The sequence below is a fragment of the Sturnira hondurensis genome, unplaced genomic scaffold (genome assembly GCF_014824575.4).
Source record: "Sturnira hondurensis isolate 20B ecotype Veracruz unplaced genomic scaffold, ASM1482457v3 Scaffold0022215, whole genome shotgun sequence".
Classification (NCBI taxonomy): domain Eukaryota; kingdom Metazoa; phylum Chordata; class Mammalia; order Chiroptera; family Phyllostomidae; genus Sturnira; species Sturnira hondurensis.
The window spans coordinates 9,863,541-9,878,685 of NW_028094846.1; the positions used below are offsets into that span (position 1 = coordinate 9,863,541).

The 15,145-nt window shown below is 40.9% G+C and overlaps 1 protein-coding gene across 1 annotated transcript in view; it reads right to left on the bottom strand.

Moving 5' to 3' along the window:
- The window catches only part of ACBD6 (acyl-CoA binding domain containing 6), a 134,643-nt gene that overhangs the window by 73,230 nt on the left and 46,268 nt on the right, over positions 1-15,145 (bottom strand). Inside the window, exon 5 of the mRNA XM_037034970.1 lies at positions 2,906-3,011. Coding sequence (XP_036890865.1) covers positions 2,906-3,011 — 106 coding nt within the window. The remainder of the gene's footprint in view (positions 1-2,905; positions 3,012-15,145) is intronic.

Consider the following 15,145-nt stretch of genomic DNA (forward strand, 5'->3'; position numbering starts at 1 on the left):
TCAGTATAAACTAAAAACTGCTCTAAAAATACAGTTAAAAAAGATAACTGGCTTTTTCATTCATTTCTTCCCTACATTCTCATTCTTCTTTCATATTATTCATTAAGAATAATGAAGATAGCTAAAATTTACTGAGTTCTTACTGTGTGTGTGTGTCAGGTACTGTTTAACTGCCATATATATATATATATATATATATATATATATATATATATACACACACACACACATACATACATACATACTCATTGAATCCTCAAAACAACCCTGACACACGTGCTATTATTACTCTCATTTTACACATTAGGAAACTGAGTTACAGAATAAACCTGAAAGGTCACCTAGTTAGGAACTAACATTGCAAAGACTTGACCCTTGACGCCATGTAGTCCAGCTTACCAGCATTGTATTATACTGCTTCCAGTTATTCATTTATTCGGTCATTCATTAATTTGTCCATTTGGTTTTCTTTTTTTTTCTTTTTTGAGCATTTGGAATACTCAAAAACTGCGAAGGAAACATTTTCAGCAAAGGATCTCACTCAGACAGCCACTGGAGGAAATGCCCCATCAAAACCACAAAATAAAAGAGGGGGTTACTGGGGGAGGTTCTCCATTAAAACAGGGAAAGAAACAGTAAGAGGTGAAGGCCTGGGATCCAGAAAACAAGAGTCCGGGAGGACGGGGAGGAGCGCGCCGAGGACGGCGGTACAACGGCCCGAGGATGACGTCTACGCGCCGGCCTGCGAGCAGCTCGGAGACCAAGGAGGGCTCCGGGAGGGATGGTGCTAGAAACCGCACGGGGCTGACAGCCTGACGTGTCTGATTGGGCTGAGGAGACCTCCGCTGGGCAAAGTGAGGGAAACATTAATGGCAGAAACATAGAAGACTGAGAAAATATAAAAAGAAAAAAGAGATCATTACTACCCTCAAGAAACATAAATCTGCACTGCGGTATGCAGACAGTACTTGTCGTAACTATGTAATTCTTCCCGCCCTTCCCGCCTTGCCTTGCTTCTCTAGAACGCAGCAGACTTCCCACCACGTGCCTGGGGCTTGGCCTCGTGCCTGGTTTGGGCCAAAGAAACCTGAGTAGATGTGGCACATGCCACACGCAAGCAAAACCTTTAAATGTATCTGTGGGGTCGGGTCTGTCCGCCTGTAGCTGCTGCCCCGCGTGGTGTCTATTGAGACTGGGTCTGAGAATGAGGAAATCCATGAGCTCAAGACGAACTGCTCCCGAACACGGCTGGCAGAACCAGCAACGCCTTTCGTAATCCAAAACCCTTTTGACATATGAGCAAAAAAGATGTTTTTGATAGCCACTGAAATTTGGGGTGGTTTTTTGCTATAGCAAAAGCTAATGCAAATAGTAAGTCTGTAACTCAGCAATGAACAATATTTACAAAGTCATAATAATTAATTATATTACATTGTTAATGAAATTGTAATTGATTATATAATAATAAACACTGACTCAACAGATTCAATAAAAAAACGGAAACTAAAAGTTGTGATGTAACTACGTTGGAGGATGGGATGGGAGGGAGATGGGGGAGGGAAGAGGAGCAAAACAGCTAAATCCTAACCTCACAGAAGAAAACCAATAATGTCTAACGTGGAAAAATCAAGAGGTACAGGTATGTTATTAGGAATTACGTAGGTAAATTGCAAAAGAAACCAAAAGAATCAAATATGAGAAGGATGCAGTAAGGGAGTACTTTTTTTGTTACAAGACATAAAACACTACTTGATTTTTTAAAACTATCCACATGTATTAATTTTCTAAAAATCTTAACTCATGAGCATAAAAATAAGTGACAATAAAATCAAGGGAAGCAATCATGCTTGATCTACAAAAAAAAAAAAAAAAGGATTCCGATCCTAAAAGGCAAAAAAGACCCTGAGCAGGAATAATGACCTGGTCTCATTACGTCACAATCTGGCATCTACTTCCTCTAGCTACATCTTCCTTAACTGGGTTTGTTTTCACTACTTAGGGAAGAACAAATAGTATTACTGGTCTCCCTTACTGGAGAATTATAGCCTTACATTTTCAGTTCCAGATGTCACTGATGTCCGTCACAGGAAAGATGGTGCCTAAAAATGAGGTAATACAGGGTGGGGCAAAGGCAGGTTTACAGCTGTCTGTATGGGAAATGATATGGTGACTAATAAATGATAACACAAGGGTAAACTCTGTTTCCCTACTCACAACTGCAAACCCACGTCTGCCCCGCCCTGTACTATAGAGGGAGCTCTCAATTAATGTGTAAGTTGATTATTTATCTACTCTCCATATTATCTATGATCATTCCATGTCCTTTTCCTACCTTGGTCATTGCTACCTTTGGTCATTTCAGTCAGCTTTCACTGCATTATCAAAGACTGAGAAAAAAGATTAAAAGTGAGTTAGTAAAGTTTGTTCCTTTTTAAACAACTATAACTTATGGACAATTTAAGCTCAATATGTAAACAGTTTTATTCACAAAACAAATAAACTTATGAAGTAGTACATTTTACAAGGTATATTTAAGTAATGAACCACATTTAAATGATCTGATTTACCAAAGTTCTGACAGTTTTCTAAACATCTGTTTACTGAGCAATGGATAATATACCATGTAAGGTACAACAGTGGACACTAAAGCTATTTCTGAGTATTTCCACACTACCTGTAGGTTTCACGTATGTCCACAGTCTCTCCCTTTATGGTGAACACACACAAGTCAGTCGAGTGCAAGTTTCGCCTAGTAACTTGCACAACATGGAGGAAGCCTCGTTGAGATGTCCTCTCTGAACTTCACCATACTCTGAGCTGCGGTCCCCAGGGCTGCCGTTTGGAAACAGCATTGGGGCGGAACAAGAGAGCGTAAGAAAATGACGACAGGAGACGTTTCTCATACCTCTTCATCTTTCATATTCACATCCACGTGTTTCGATTTGATGACTGTGGATATATGGTCGATGTTGTTTTCCCTGCAGTAATCAAAGATGTTTTTGTCTTCTTCCCTAGTTAGAATAAAAATAAAAAGTGTGTGTCTTACCAGGTAACCCATAAAAGTTACATATTTTTAAACAGCCTGTTTGCTGCTGACAAACATTAATGAAGTCTGTTTTTACAAAGAGTTTTCCATGAACAGTAATGGATTTTCCATAAGACGAAACACATCCAGCCCCTGAGAAGACTCAAGTTCTTAGCAACTGTAACTACGGGGAAACGCTCCATCGCTCTAACAAGTTACACTGGATCGCTTACTTAACACCCTGAGCACATTATCTCGGTGCTTCCTCTCCGGTTACTTTACAGGCTGACAGACACGTGTTCCCTGACACAGGAACCTGCACCGGCAGCACCACTGTCAGAAGCGCCGCACCATCTGCACTGACTGCACTGAGCTGTCAAAAGATCCCAACACAGCTTTCTGCTTGTCACACAGGAAAACACAATGGTAAGTGACTGCCACCCAAGTTTCAAATACATATACACACAAGGGTAATTTTCTTAAGGAAAAGATAAGTAAAAAGTTATTTTCTAATGGGAAAGCTATTAGAACATCACAAAATTCAGAAATCCTTCATGAAATAATAGAAACAAACCCTGGGAACAAAAATTGAGAAGCATACCATGTACCCAGCACCATTCTAAGTATATCAATGCACTACATTCATTTACTCCTGTCCAACAACCTCACAGACAGAGAACAGGTGAGGACGGACTACACGGCCTACCAAACGGCGTCCCATTCACCACAGGCAGAACACGAGAGCTAGAACTCACTCAGATGACTGCTCTGGTATAGAGCACATTTTCTACTGTATCCAGCTGCATCTTGACTGGTCAGTTCTAGTACATTCTAGGAACTGGAGCAGTTCTTCACGTGAGGTTTACGAGTTCCCTAAAACAGGACACAGAATCACCTGTGTGAATGCACGTGCAATTTTCTGAGTGTGTGTGTCTGGGGGCACTGCAATGAGATTCTCAAAAGCGTAAGTAAATTGGAACACTAGCAATGAAACTGTTCCATACATGGACTGCATTTTCTGGGCTTAAAAGAATGCAATTTTAGTCCCTAAAATTATAACTACTGTTTTACAACCTCAAAGCCTTAGCTTCTATTCATCAGAAATTAAAGCCCCTAGCCGGAGGAGTCCTTCTATTTTAAAAGCCAATTTAAATGCCCTATAAAAATTATTTTCAGTCAGAGTAATTAACTTAAAACATAGCACTTTGGCCTTAAATCATCCAAGTTTTCACTTGTGCATTTGATGTATTTAATTGAGCACCGACTACACGCACGGCACTGGGCACAATTCTGTCGGTAACAAGGATAAACAAGAAGCTTGGCACCCAATACGTGCGCAGTACAGTTGGGATGATATGATCAACACACCATTGATATAAGGTAAAGCTGGATCTTTAAACAGGCCCAGAAGAGCACAGAGGAGAAACAGCCTGCTTCAAGCTAGAGAAAATGAGGTTGTATCCAGGGAAAAAAAATCACGTTTTAAAGGACTATATAGTCTCTTGAAAATGTCTTCTTCTTTTGAAGAAGAGAAGAAATGTCTTTCCAGATTATTTACTCTGAAAGGAAACAGAGAAGTCTGATTTTTAAAATTAAGGTTGCAAACAGTACCACTTCAGCCATATTTCACTACCACAAAAACAGTTTCTATGAAAATGTGCACTCAGAATACCAACTTGGAATAACGGGGGCCTATTTTCCTCCAATCCAGTAACAGAGAGCCCTCTAATCCACGAGGCAGCAGCTTCCACTGTGAGAGAAAGGACATGACATGAAACGTGCTGCTCTGAATGTGAACCTGGTGGGGAGGTGATGGTGGGGCGGGAAAGGGAGGTATGGAGGGTCCTGGGTGTCAGTCACCCATACCCAGTACAAAGCAAGGGTTACTCACAGAGGAGAGGACCTTCGGAGAGGTCCTTCTCCCTGAACCCCAAAGGCATGTGTAAACAGTAAAAGTAAATATAGGACATTTAGATTTTTACACATAGAGGTATTTATAAAATACTTCAGGGTGGCCCTGGCTGGTGTAGCTCAGTGGATTGAGCTCAGGCCTGCAAACCACACAATCGAGGTTCGATTCCCAGTCAGGGCACATGCCTGGGTTGCAGGCCAGTTCCTGGCAGGGGACACACCAGAGACAACCATACATTGATATTTCTCTCCCTCTCTCCTTCCCTTCTCCTCTAAACATAAGTAAATAAAATCTTAAAAAAAAAAAAGAAAGATGTTAAAAAAATACTTCAGGGTATACAATGTAAATTAAATATCAAAAAATTAGATAAAATCCCCACAAATGCGATATAAAGTTGAGAAACTAATACAAAAACATTAAGCGACTCGCTTGGGTTTATTGTTAGTTACCTACCCACACCCCAAGTCTACCTTACTTGCTAGCAACCAAGCTGTCAATACAATGTCACCACCTAGTGGCCAAAATGGAGCAACACCTGGAACAACATCTTTCCACATCTCCTTTCTTACCCCCTAACAAGATTACGTACAATATACAAATCAAATTCTCTCTTTTCCTTCTACATTTCCCTGTCAATACAGCCACCCAGAGGCAATCTTCCCCATTACATCCATACTTAAATGAAACATGTGCAAGTGATTCCAACCATTGCCAAGTTCAGTGCAGCCTGAATAAATGTTAGGGCCCTTCCACATGTTCTCAGCTTATCTTCCTTTCTCTTACAATTCTTACCCAGTCACCTTTCTCCCTCTCCTGAATGTGAGAGAGAAAATTATTGTACCCACTCTTCGAGGGCAAGTACAGGTTATGTTTGCGATGCTACCCTCAAGGATGCCCCAGGGTATCCCTTAGCAAAAGACAGAATGTCTCTCTTTAGATTACTTCAAATTTCCTGAAATTGACAGAAAATATATTTATAAATCTGAAGGGAAAAAAACATTGGCTTTCTTTGAAAGTCTTTTGAAATATAAAGGCACACCTCTATGGAAAGAGGGATGCGGTCTAAGAACAGTGCCTTTCATCACTCACAGACAGAGCAGAACCTCGCCCGCTCCCGAGTACGCCATCTGCACCGCCTCCTACAAAGACTGCACTTCCCTATCAAGAGTATTTCAAATAGTGAGGTTTCAGGCAGGCCACCTGCCTGAAAGTAGTCCATCTGACTACTTCATCCACCTCATAGAACTAAAATCACATTTACCGGCTAGCTCAGATATCTAACTATTTAATAGGTACATTCAATAACTATTTCAATTCAATCCCTCTCTTTACCACGCAACTACTAACCAGATATATAAACAGTATTCCAGTAAACTGGCAATGGAATGTTATTTCTCAAATAAAGACACAAAGGAGAGTAAGCCACAGATACAAACGCCCCCAACGCCTCAGACTAAGGGGTGCATTCCTGCGGGCTCTGGAGGTACACGGAGACCTTCAAAGGGATATGTGAGTATGGAAAACATAAGTGAATCGATTTTCAGCTCAATTTCTATATAAGCACCCTCTTCTCCTAAACTGATCGACCTGAAAAGGCTTCTGTGGTAAGTATTTCATCACCATTCTCCTTTTCAACATTCCCGCACCCCCACACCTCACCAAAGGCGTAGTTTATAAAAGAAAGCAGGTACCTCTCTCTGTACTATGGTCTACTTCTAGGAAGCATAGTCAAAAGAGTTGATTAAGATTTAGCAAATGACTATTAATTAAACCTGTTACTCTTTTGCATAAAAATACTGTCTAACTAATACACTAGAAAAGGTTTAGGGGAAACAGGACTGTAGTTTGTACTGCCTTAAGATATAAAATCTTCCATGGTACCAAATAAAGAGACAATCTGGGTAAAAATTTGGGGTTGGGAAGCCTTCTACAACTAAGGTTAGAGGATAAAGAGGTGAAATAAACAAAACAAAAAACCGACTTGATGTTAAACTCCATCTCAGTCTAATAAAAACAGTATCTGTTAAACTATTAAAAAAAACTCCGTATCACACACAATTTCAATAGAATTTTACCTATGTTTAATAATTATTTGACAAAATTTATCATGTATGTTGATCAACTGTATGGAAATAACTAACTCAAATGAGAAAAAATTTAATGTTTAAAGCTTTTGAGTAAGAAAAAATTAAATTTTAAATAATTTTATTCATTTATTTATTTTAGATTTTATTTATTTATCTTTAGAAGGGAAGAGAAGGAGAGAGGGAGAGAAATATCAATGTATGGTTGCTTCTCGTGCGCCCTCTGCTGGGAACTGTCCCACAACCCAGGCATGTGCCCTGACTGAGAATCAAACCGTGATCCTTTGGTTCACAGGCCTGTGCTCAATCCACTGAGCTACACCAGCCAGGGCAAAAATAAATTTTTAACAAGTCCAACTTATACACCTATTTGTGTTGCAGAAAATTATGGTAGCATGGTAAGACTACACAAAATATATTACTTTGAAATAAAAGTATGAGGGAGAAGTAGAATAAAAGATGATGTAAAATTTCTAACCGTTAAACAACTTGTTCATGTTTTTTAAAGTCAAGATCAGAATTTTATTGAATTAAACTTTATTTCAAGACCATTGAAGATTCACATGCAGTTGTAGGAAATAATAGACCTTATGTGCCATTTTCCCAGCTTCTTTCAATGGCTGCATGTTCACATATTTTTTAAAATGGATTCTCATTACAGCATTTAGATTCTATCAGATACATCTAAAAGAATAATGCTTACGTTAAATTTTTGTTATTTAGAAAATGCCAGAAATTATGCCTTTAAAATCTATTTAAACTTTTACATAATTTCTTAGATGTTATCTTAAAAATGTGAAAGGGAATATAGTTTCCCCAAATTCTCGTAGGGACTACACTCGCAAGAAGGTTGAGCACCACCACTCTAACCGAATATTCTAGAAAGTAGAGACTCAAAGCAAGGAGCAGATCAGCCAGGGACGATCAAAGAAAGCACTAGAGAAGAGCTGACATTACAGCCTCGCTTTGAAGGATGAGCGGACAGCCCAGCTGGGTACCTGAAGGCTTCTGAAGAAAAGAGAGAAAAGAAGTACCACCAAAAAGCAGTGTTCAGGGGAACCGCAAGCCCTTGGTTGTGGTTGGTGGGAAGGTTAGAGGGGTAAGCTGGGCACAGATCACAAAGAACTGGGCACACTCACTGCCTGTAACATAAGGAGCAAGTGTAAGTTATGAAGTCAGCTGGGGAACAAAACAGGTATTCACCCTCCAAAGCCGGTGGGGGGGGGGGGCGGCGAGGCAGGAAGGCAGGAAGAAAAATAAAATCGCCCTCTTAAACTAAATAAGCTACTAATGAGGTGAGAAAGGAATGTCTCTCAGGTAGACTTGAAGAGCTACTTGATCCAGACACTACCCTCAACACACTTAAAAAAACAACAACAGTACCGAGAGACAACTATGGGGAACACAAGTCAGTGAGGCCAATTTTGAGCACCTACAAAAGAAAACAGTCTAAGGAAGAAGGCATTCTCAGGCATTCTCAGCTGGGAGACGGCGTGTTCACAGGCCTCCCCAGAACCTTGGCTAAAGCAACTCTCGAATGACTCACCTTCTCTCTCGCTCTATTCACAGGGTCGCTAGTGGTCACCTGACTAGTACTTTGCCTTTCTGGGCCCCTCAATGCTCACACCGAGAGCACCCAGGGTCCCCAAGCTCCTGGCGCACTGCCCTGGCATAGCCCCTCTGGTAAACAAATAGGCCTTGTTGCTCACACCTCAATTTCAGACGAATTTTATTACTGCTACTCTGCCTCTGAGGGCCTGCCCACCTGTGTGTCCTTTCCCTAGGTCCCCGAGACTGAGGAGTGAACTTGATCTGTGGCATGTCCTCCTAACCGCCACCCTGTACAGTGAGTTAGGAGCCAGTCTCTCCAGGCACAGACTGTCCCAAGAAGCCCACTGGCACTGCCAGTGAACATCACGTTGTCGCAGGAATTTAAGTTTCTAATTTATTTGCTGAATAGGTAAAGGATCTGGAAGGTAAAGGATTACTACTTTGTCCAAAAATAATGTTAGGAAATAATGATGTCATCTCACTGACCTCATTTGGCAATGACTTTTAACATCCTATTGAATGAGCCAAATACAAGAGCCCAAAGTCTAGCGTTGATTCTTTTTTTATACAATCTTTATATGCTATGAATGTATATGTAAATATACAATCTTTATTTTTTATTTTTTTAAGATTTTATTTATTTATCTTTAGAGGGGAAGGGAAGGAGAGAAGCAGAGAAATATCAATGTATGGTTGCCTCTCATGAGTCCCCTGCTGGGAACTGGCCTGCAACCCAGGCATGTGCCCTGACTGGGAATCGAACCATGATTGTGTGGTTCGCAGGCTCGCGCTCAATCCACTGAGCTACACCAGCCAGGGCTACAATCTTTATTTTATATATTTGATATTACTAAACCATCAATATTTTAGAAGTCAGATAAAATGTCCACCTAGAAATCAAGATACTCTCTGCATTTTAAAAAGCGTGTTTTCACTTACGAATATAAACAACGTACACACGCACACTTCATTGCACTGACAGCTGCACCTCCACCTGAGTCACAGGTGGCTGCTCACAGGTTTTCAGTGAAGCTGGTGGAAGGCTTTCCTGGGAGCAGCAAAATAGGTGAAGTCAACCCCTAACTTGGGGATGAAATAGTAGTCACAACTGTCATACTTAGCACCTGAAAAGTTCCCGCTCTTCATTAAGATCTAATCCAAATTTCAGATGCTAATTTCACCTTGTAAACCACCATTTCAAGTCTCAATCTTACCAAAGACCGTAAGTGGCAGTCTACACTATGATCCCAGGTAAAGTCTTGCCAACAGTACCTTATGTCCTTTCCAAAATATCCTGAGCCTAAGCCCTGGAGGAAGAACCCTTGGGCAGTAACTGTGCTCAGGAAGCCTAGCGCTCAGATCCAGGCATTTAAGGAAGTTTTGGGTTGGTTTTTTTTTTTGTCATTTGTTGTGTTGTTTCTTAAAATAATTCTTGAAATCCTAGAAGACAAATACACATTTAGAAACTGTTCTTAAGTTGCCAGATGCCATTGATTCTGAAATACAATTTCCTCCACATTTTAACATCTCTGATGGATCGTGGCATGTGTAGTAGCATCCTACCACTGATCAGCGGGATGTTTCCCCTGATGGCATTTAAACAACGGTGCTGCAGGACCCGTGGTGCTCAGAGTCCGTGAGGTAGTAAGGCAGGTTCAGAACACACAGTGCCAAGTGGGCAAGTGAACAGAGACTGAAAGAGCTCACACACAGGGGTGGGCAAAAGGAGGGTTACAGTAATGAGCATGCGCAAGTTTATGGGCTTGCAGTATTATTTACCATTGTGCTATGTGTTTGTATTACAACTGTGACCCTCCTTTCGCCCTCCCCTGCATACTGAACCACGATCCTAGAACCCAGAAGCTACTAGATTGGCGACTGGTTTCAGTCATGGGAAATAACCCCTTAGTCCCCGCCTGCTCCTGCTGTGTGATGATGGCAACTTTTTCCACCAGGTAATAATTATTTCCAGACTGTGACAAATCAGCAGTGTACCTGGTTTTAGGACTAGAAAATTCTGAAAGCCTCAAATAAAAAGTTGCATTTATTATCTTATTTATGTTGTTGATGTAATTAACATATATTTTTCTCACATTTTCCAAGCAAGCAATGACCAAAAAAAAATCATTGTATACTTCTTGTAGATAACTTATTATACAGGGAAAGTTATTTAGCCATGACTTAAAAGATACTAGTTAACTGAAAATGCATTTTCACCGCTTAAAACACGCTTCACTCTAAAAGCTGGTTGAAAATTTCTGATACTTCCAATGCTTATAAGAAAAAACACAGTTCAATTCTGATCAATTCTTGCAAAACCAGGGCCACATCAGAAAAATCTATCGAATGCCCTGACTAACGGCCTCTGCAAAGCTGAGTGATATTCTCAACCATTAAGGTAAGTCTAAAATCAATGAAAACAATTAATCCAAAGAAAACATCATCATCAGTATATTGATAGATGAAAGGCTGCAGTCTCTAATTTCACCAGGAAAGCACATCTTTAAACACACTAAGTGGAATGGGATTCAATTTGAAATATTTAAACTGAAGATATTTACTATTATTAATATAGTAGAAACTGCCAAATTGAATTTCATCGGTTGGAGAGTGCGGTGACCCCTCCGAGTGTCAGGAGTGGCAGAGCACAGCAGCCGAGAACGGGGCTGCTGCCCATGTGACCTCGGGCAGGGGGCCTCGCCTCTCGGAGTCTCAGTTTCCTCGGCTGTAGGATACGAATATTAATAACACCCATGTCTCATAATATCGTTCTGGAGATTATGTGAAATAATATGTAACAAGCGTAGTATAATGACTAGCATCTAAGTGATCCATATATGTCAGCTGACATCATTACCATAGGATTTTAGCATATATGGTAAGCTGGGGTCATAGCCCATGAATCCTTCTATGGGGTCAGTCAATGCATCTAACAAATATTAATCTGACTTTCAAGGAAATAAAAAGAAGCCAATGCAGTTGGCGCGGAGTGAACAGAGAGGTGCTGGTGGGGGGAACTGGCATCAGATGGAGACGGGGAGAGGCCCTGTAAGCATGTTAAAGGGTTTTTAAATTTTATCCTAAGTGCTATGGAAATCATTAAAAGACTTTAAGCAGAAGGGTGATATGATGAGATCTGAGTTATAAATCTGGGGAAGAGACAGCACAGGAAGTGGGAAACCCAGTCCCCAAACCGTTCTGCGTGTCCTGGCCAAGAGATGACGACTGTCTAACAGCAGCGGTGACAATGTGAAGGGCACGACATGGCAGTAACAAAACATAGCTGAATGTGGATTATTCCGGAACCCGAAGAAACAGAATCTCTGATATGTTAGGGGATGCGAATAGGACAGTATTACACAGAGACCCGGGAATGGCACGCCCATAAGTTTATACATGTGCGTGCACACACACACACACAACTTTGTAAACAAGTCTAAGTGCCTAGCATTTCACAGGTGCTACGCACAGACAGACAAGGATATAAGAAAGAGAAAGGAAAGACAGAAGAAAGGGTAGACAGAGAAGAGAACAAAGTAGAGAAAAAGAAGATGGGGGAAGACACAAGAAAGAAGGAGAGAGGAAGAGATGACAGGCTGGTTTCAGCTGACGAATGACCCTCTTGCTCAGAAAGGGCTGCCAACCCGCAGACAAGTGGACTTGCCCATCTGCGTGGTTGGCACCATGGCACTGAGGACACGGGAGCCAAGGAAAGCGCCCAAGAAAAGGGTGACTGTGAGAGCCACAAGGCTCTCACAACAGTTACTGTTTATGTCAAGACCTGGCGGTCTCAAGGGACCCATTTTCACATAATCTATAATTATCTCTTCGCTTTAATCGCCTTGTCATTCCTGAGGCTCTCCTGGGCACTGGAAGAGGAAAAGCTCATTAACTAAACCTTTTCTACGCTCTCCAGCCACCCACGGCTTTTAATTGCTTGGTGTGTTATTATCTAGGAGCGCAACTGGGATCATTTTCATAAGAAAGGGAGGCAGAGAGGAGGAAGGGAGGCATGCGTCCCTGAGGTATGCACCACAGACGAACCTTTGCTTTCTCAATTATTTATGCCAGCTGAGGTTTTACAGGCTGAATAAATCCATAACTCAAGTTCATTCTGAGCAGTCAGATTCTCAAAGGGAGTCTCCCACTTGCCTATCCACACTTGTGTAGTCCTCAGAGGGTCACCAGAATGAAACAAGACATATGTCATCCAATTTACCAGCTATCACCAAAGTGTTAACACAATGTTGATGGTGGGCAATATAGTGAAATAGGTAAGGATTTCACTATTACCAGCCACACACATGAAAGGAAGCAAGATAATCTTTTTGGTGCTAGGGCGGTAGTGTTAATGAGACCATGGTATTCTAGAATGACTTAACCTCTTGAAAGTGTATAAATCCAAATATTCAATTTTTTAAAAACACATACTATTGAAGCACCAGAGTCTTACACAAGATTAAACACAGAAAAATGAAAGAAAAAAACCCCCACAAAACAGATTCCTATCTAACAATGAAGTTCTGAATAAATAACTACATGGAATTTCATACCATTTTATAAGTCACTTAGAGTAAAACGTTATTTGTTGTAGCTTTGTCTCCAAACACACCCTTTTCGAAAAAATTTCAGAGTATAATGTTTGTGTACTACTTTCATTCCAGCTCATATTTTCATCAAAAAATACAAAATTAAAGCATAAAATAATCACATTCATTTTAGTTTTTAATACTTTTATCCTCCATTTTATAATCAGAATGAGAGAACAGCCAATGAAAAGATATTTCTACAATATTTTCAAAATCCATTATTGTTTAAAAATTTTAACTCTGTAAGTCAATGGTGAAAGAATCTTTTTAACATTCTACAGGCTCTTGTGTCTGACCACAGCAGTGACCTCTGGTATTTTCTGCCAAAACAGTTCATTTGTCTCACAGAACAACTAATCAATTCCAGAGCCCATCAATCATTTTAGCTGTGTATGCTCTGGTCTTGCTTCGAGAAGGTCCAGATGGCTGCCTGTGTAAGTGGGATTAATAAAATTCTGATAGATTGCATAGCATCAAGTGACAAAACATAACAGAGAAGATCAAATCTTACTGCGGGGTGAGATGGATCTGTACACCCTTCATTTGTTGTATTTTTAACTCTTGCTCTAATTCCCAATTTATGTGCCAACTTCCAGATAAAACCTACGTATGCAAGTCACCCAAAGTGTTTTCTGGTTAAGTCAGCACACGTAGTAGAGAACCGACTGCCTCTTGGCAAAGCCCAGGGCTTACTAAACAGAGCCTTTTCTGCCAGTCTACAGTGGGAATGAACCACAGCTGATCTCGAGACTAGAGTAACTGTGTGAGTTACGGATTTCTTACTCTCTTGCTTCTATAGTTTCAAACACAGACCTAACAGCATTGGTTCTCCCTCCCATTTTTCAATTTCTTCTGTAAAAGCAAACAACCTGTTCCGCATCCTATTACCGGACTCACATGTGATTGTAGCCCCCAACATAAGCCTATGTCTGGGGTCTTGACTGTGGGGACTCTCGGTAGCAATACTATGAAAGTGAACAGTGACAACAGGGACATCGTACCTTGTTTTGTGCCAGACACTGTTCAAGGATGCCTGTGTGTATGTGTTCCTGAAATCCACATACACACCATATGAGAAAGGCACTGTACGTACCCCGTTTTACAGATAAGTAACTTGTCCAAGGTCACAGCGCTAAGAAGTGGAACCAACATCTGAATGCTGGTGGTTGGGCTCCACAATTTTTTGTACTTCATTAGCCCCACATTACATCCCTTCCATTACATTACAGAACGATTAACTGGCTTCGGAAGAAGCTGGTGTCAGGGCTCTGGAATATGCACTCAGAGATCTGCATGTATGACTACACTGTCACTGTCGGTGACAGAGTGGAATACAGGTCAGAACCAAAACAGGCAGGGGGCAAGCCCAGGACTGGCCCTGGTGGTCCGTGGCTCAAAAAAGTCACGATGAAGCTGAAGTGGGCCCTGAGCTTGTCACGTACGGCACGCACCCTCAGGAAAGCTACCACGCCAGGGGGACCTAGGCTTTGTGAAACTGATTTACTCAACCGTGGTTTTCCTGATTTTTAAAAATGTTTTGAGAAAAATTACAGGTTTATAATTAAAGTATCCGAAACAGAACTCCAAGTACACTTTTAATGATCTTTTTAAAAAACAGTGGTTCTACAGACGAAAACTTCCTTTCATTCAAGTTTACCATTCGGTTTCTGAAACTCTAAAACCTACTGTTACTTTCATCTTCAGGTGAACATAAAACTCTGCCACGACACTGCAATTAACTTCAGTTAAAACAGAACTTTCTCTTGGAAAACTATAACACCACCTACTATATTTCACCAAAATACAAGCAATATTTGGTTACATAAAACTCAACAAATAGCCCCTTTTCAATGTTGTAACTACATCCTTATACTTAAGAAACAATAGGGCCCCGACTGGTGTAGCTCAGTGGATTGAGTGCCAACCTGCGAACTGAAAGCTCACCAGTTCGATTCCCAGTCAGGACACATGCCTGGGCTGCAGG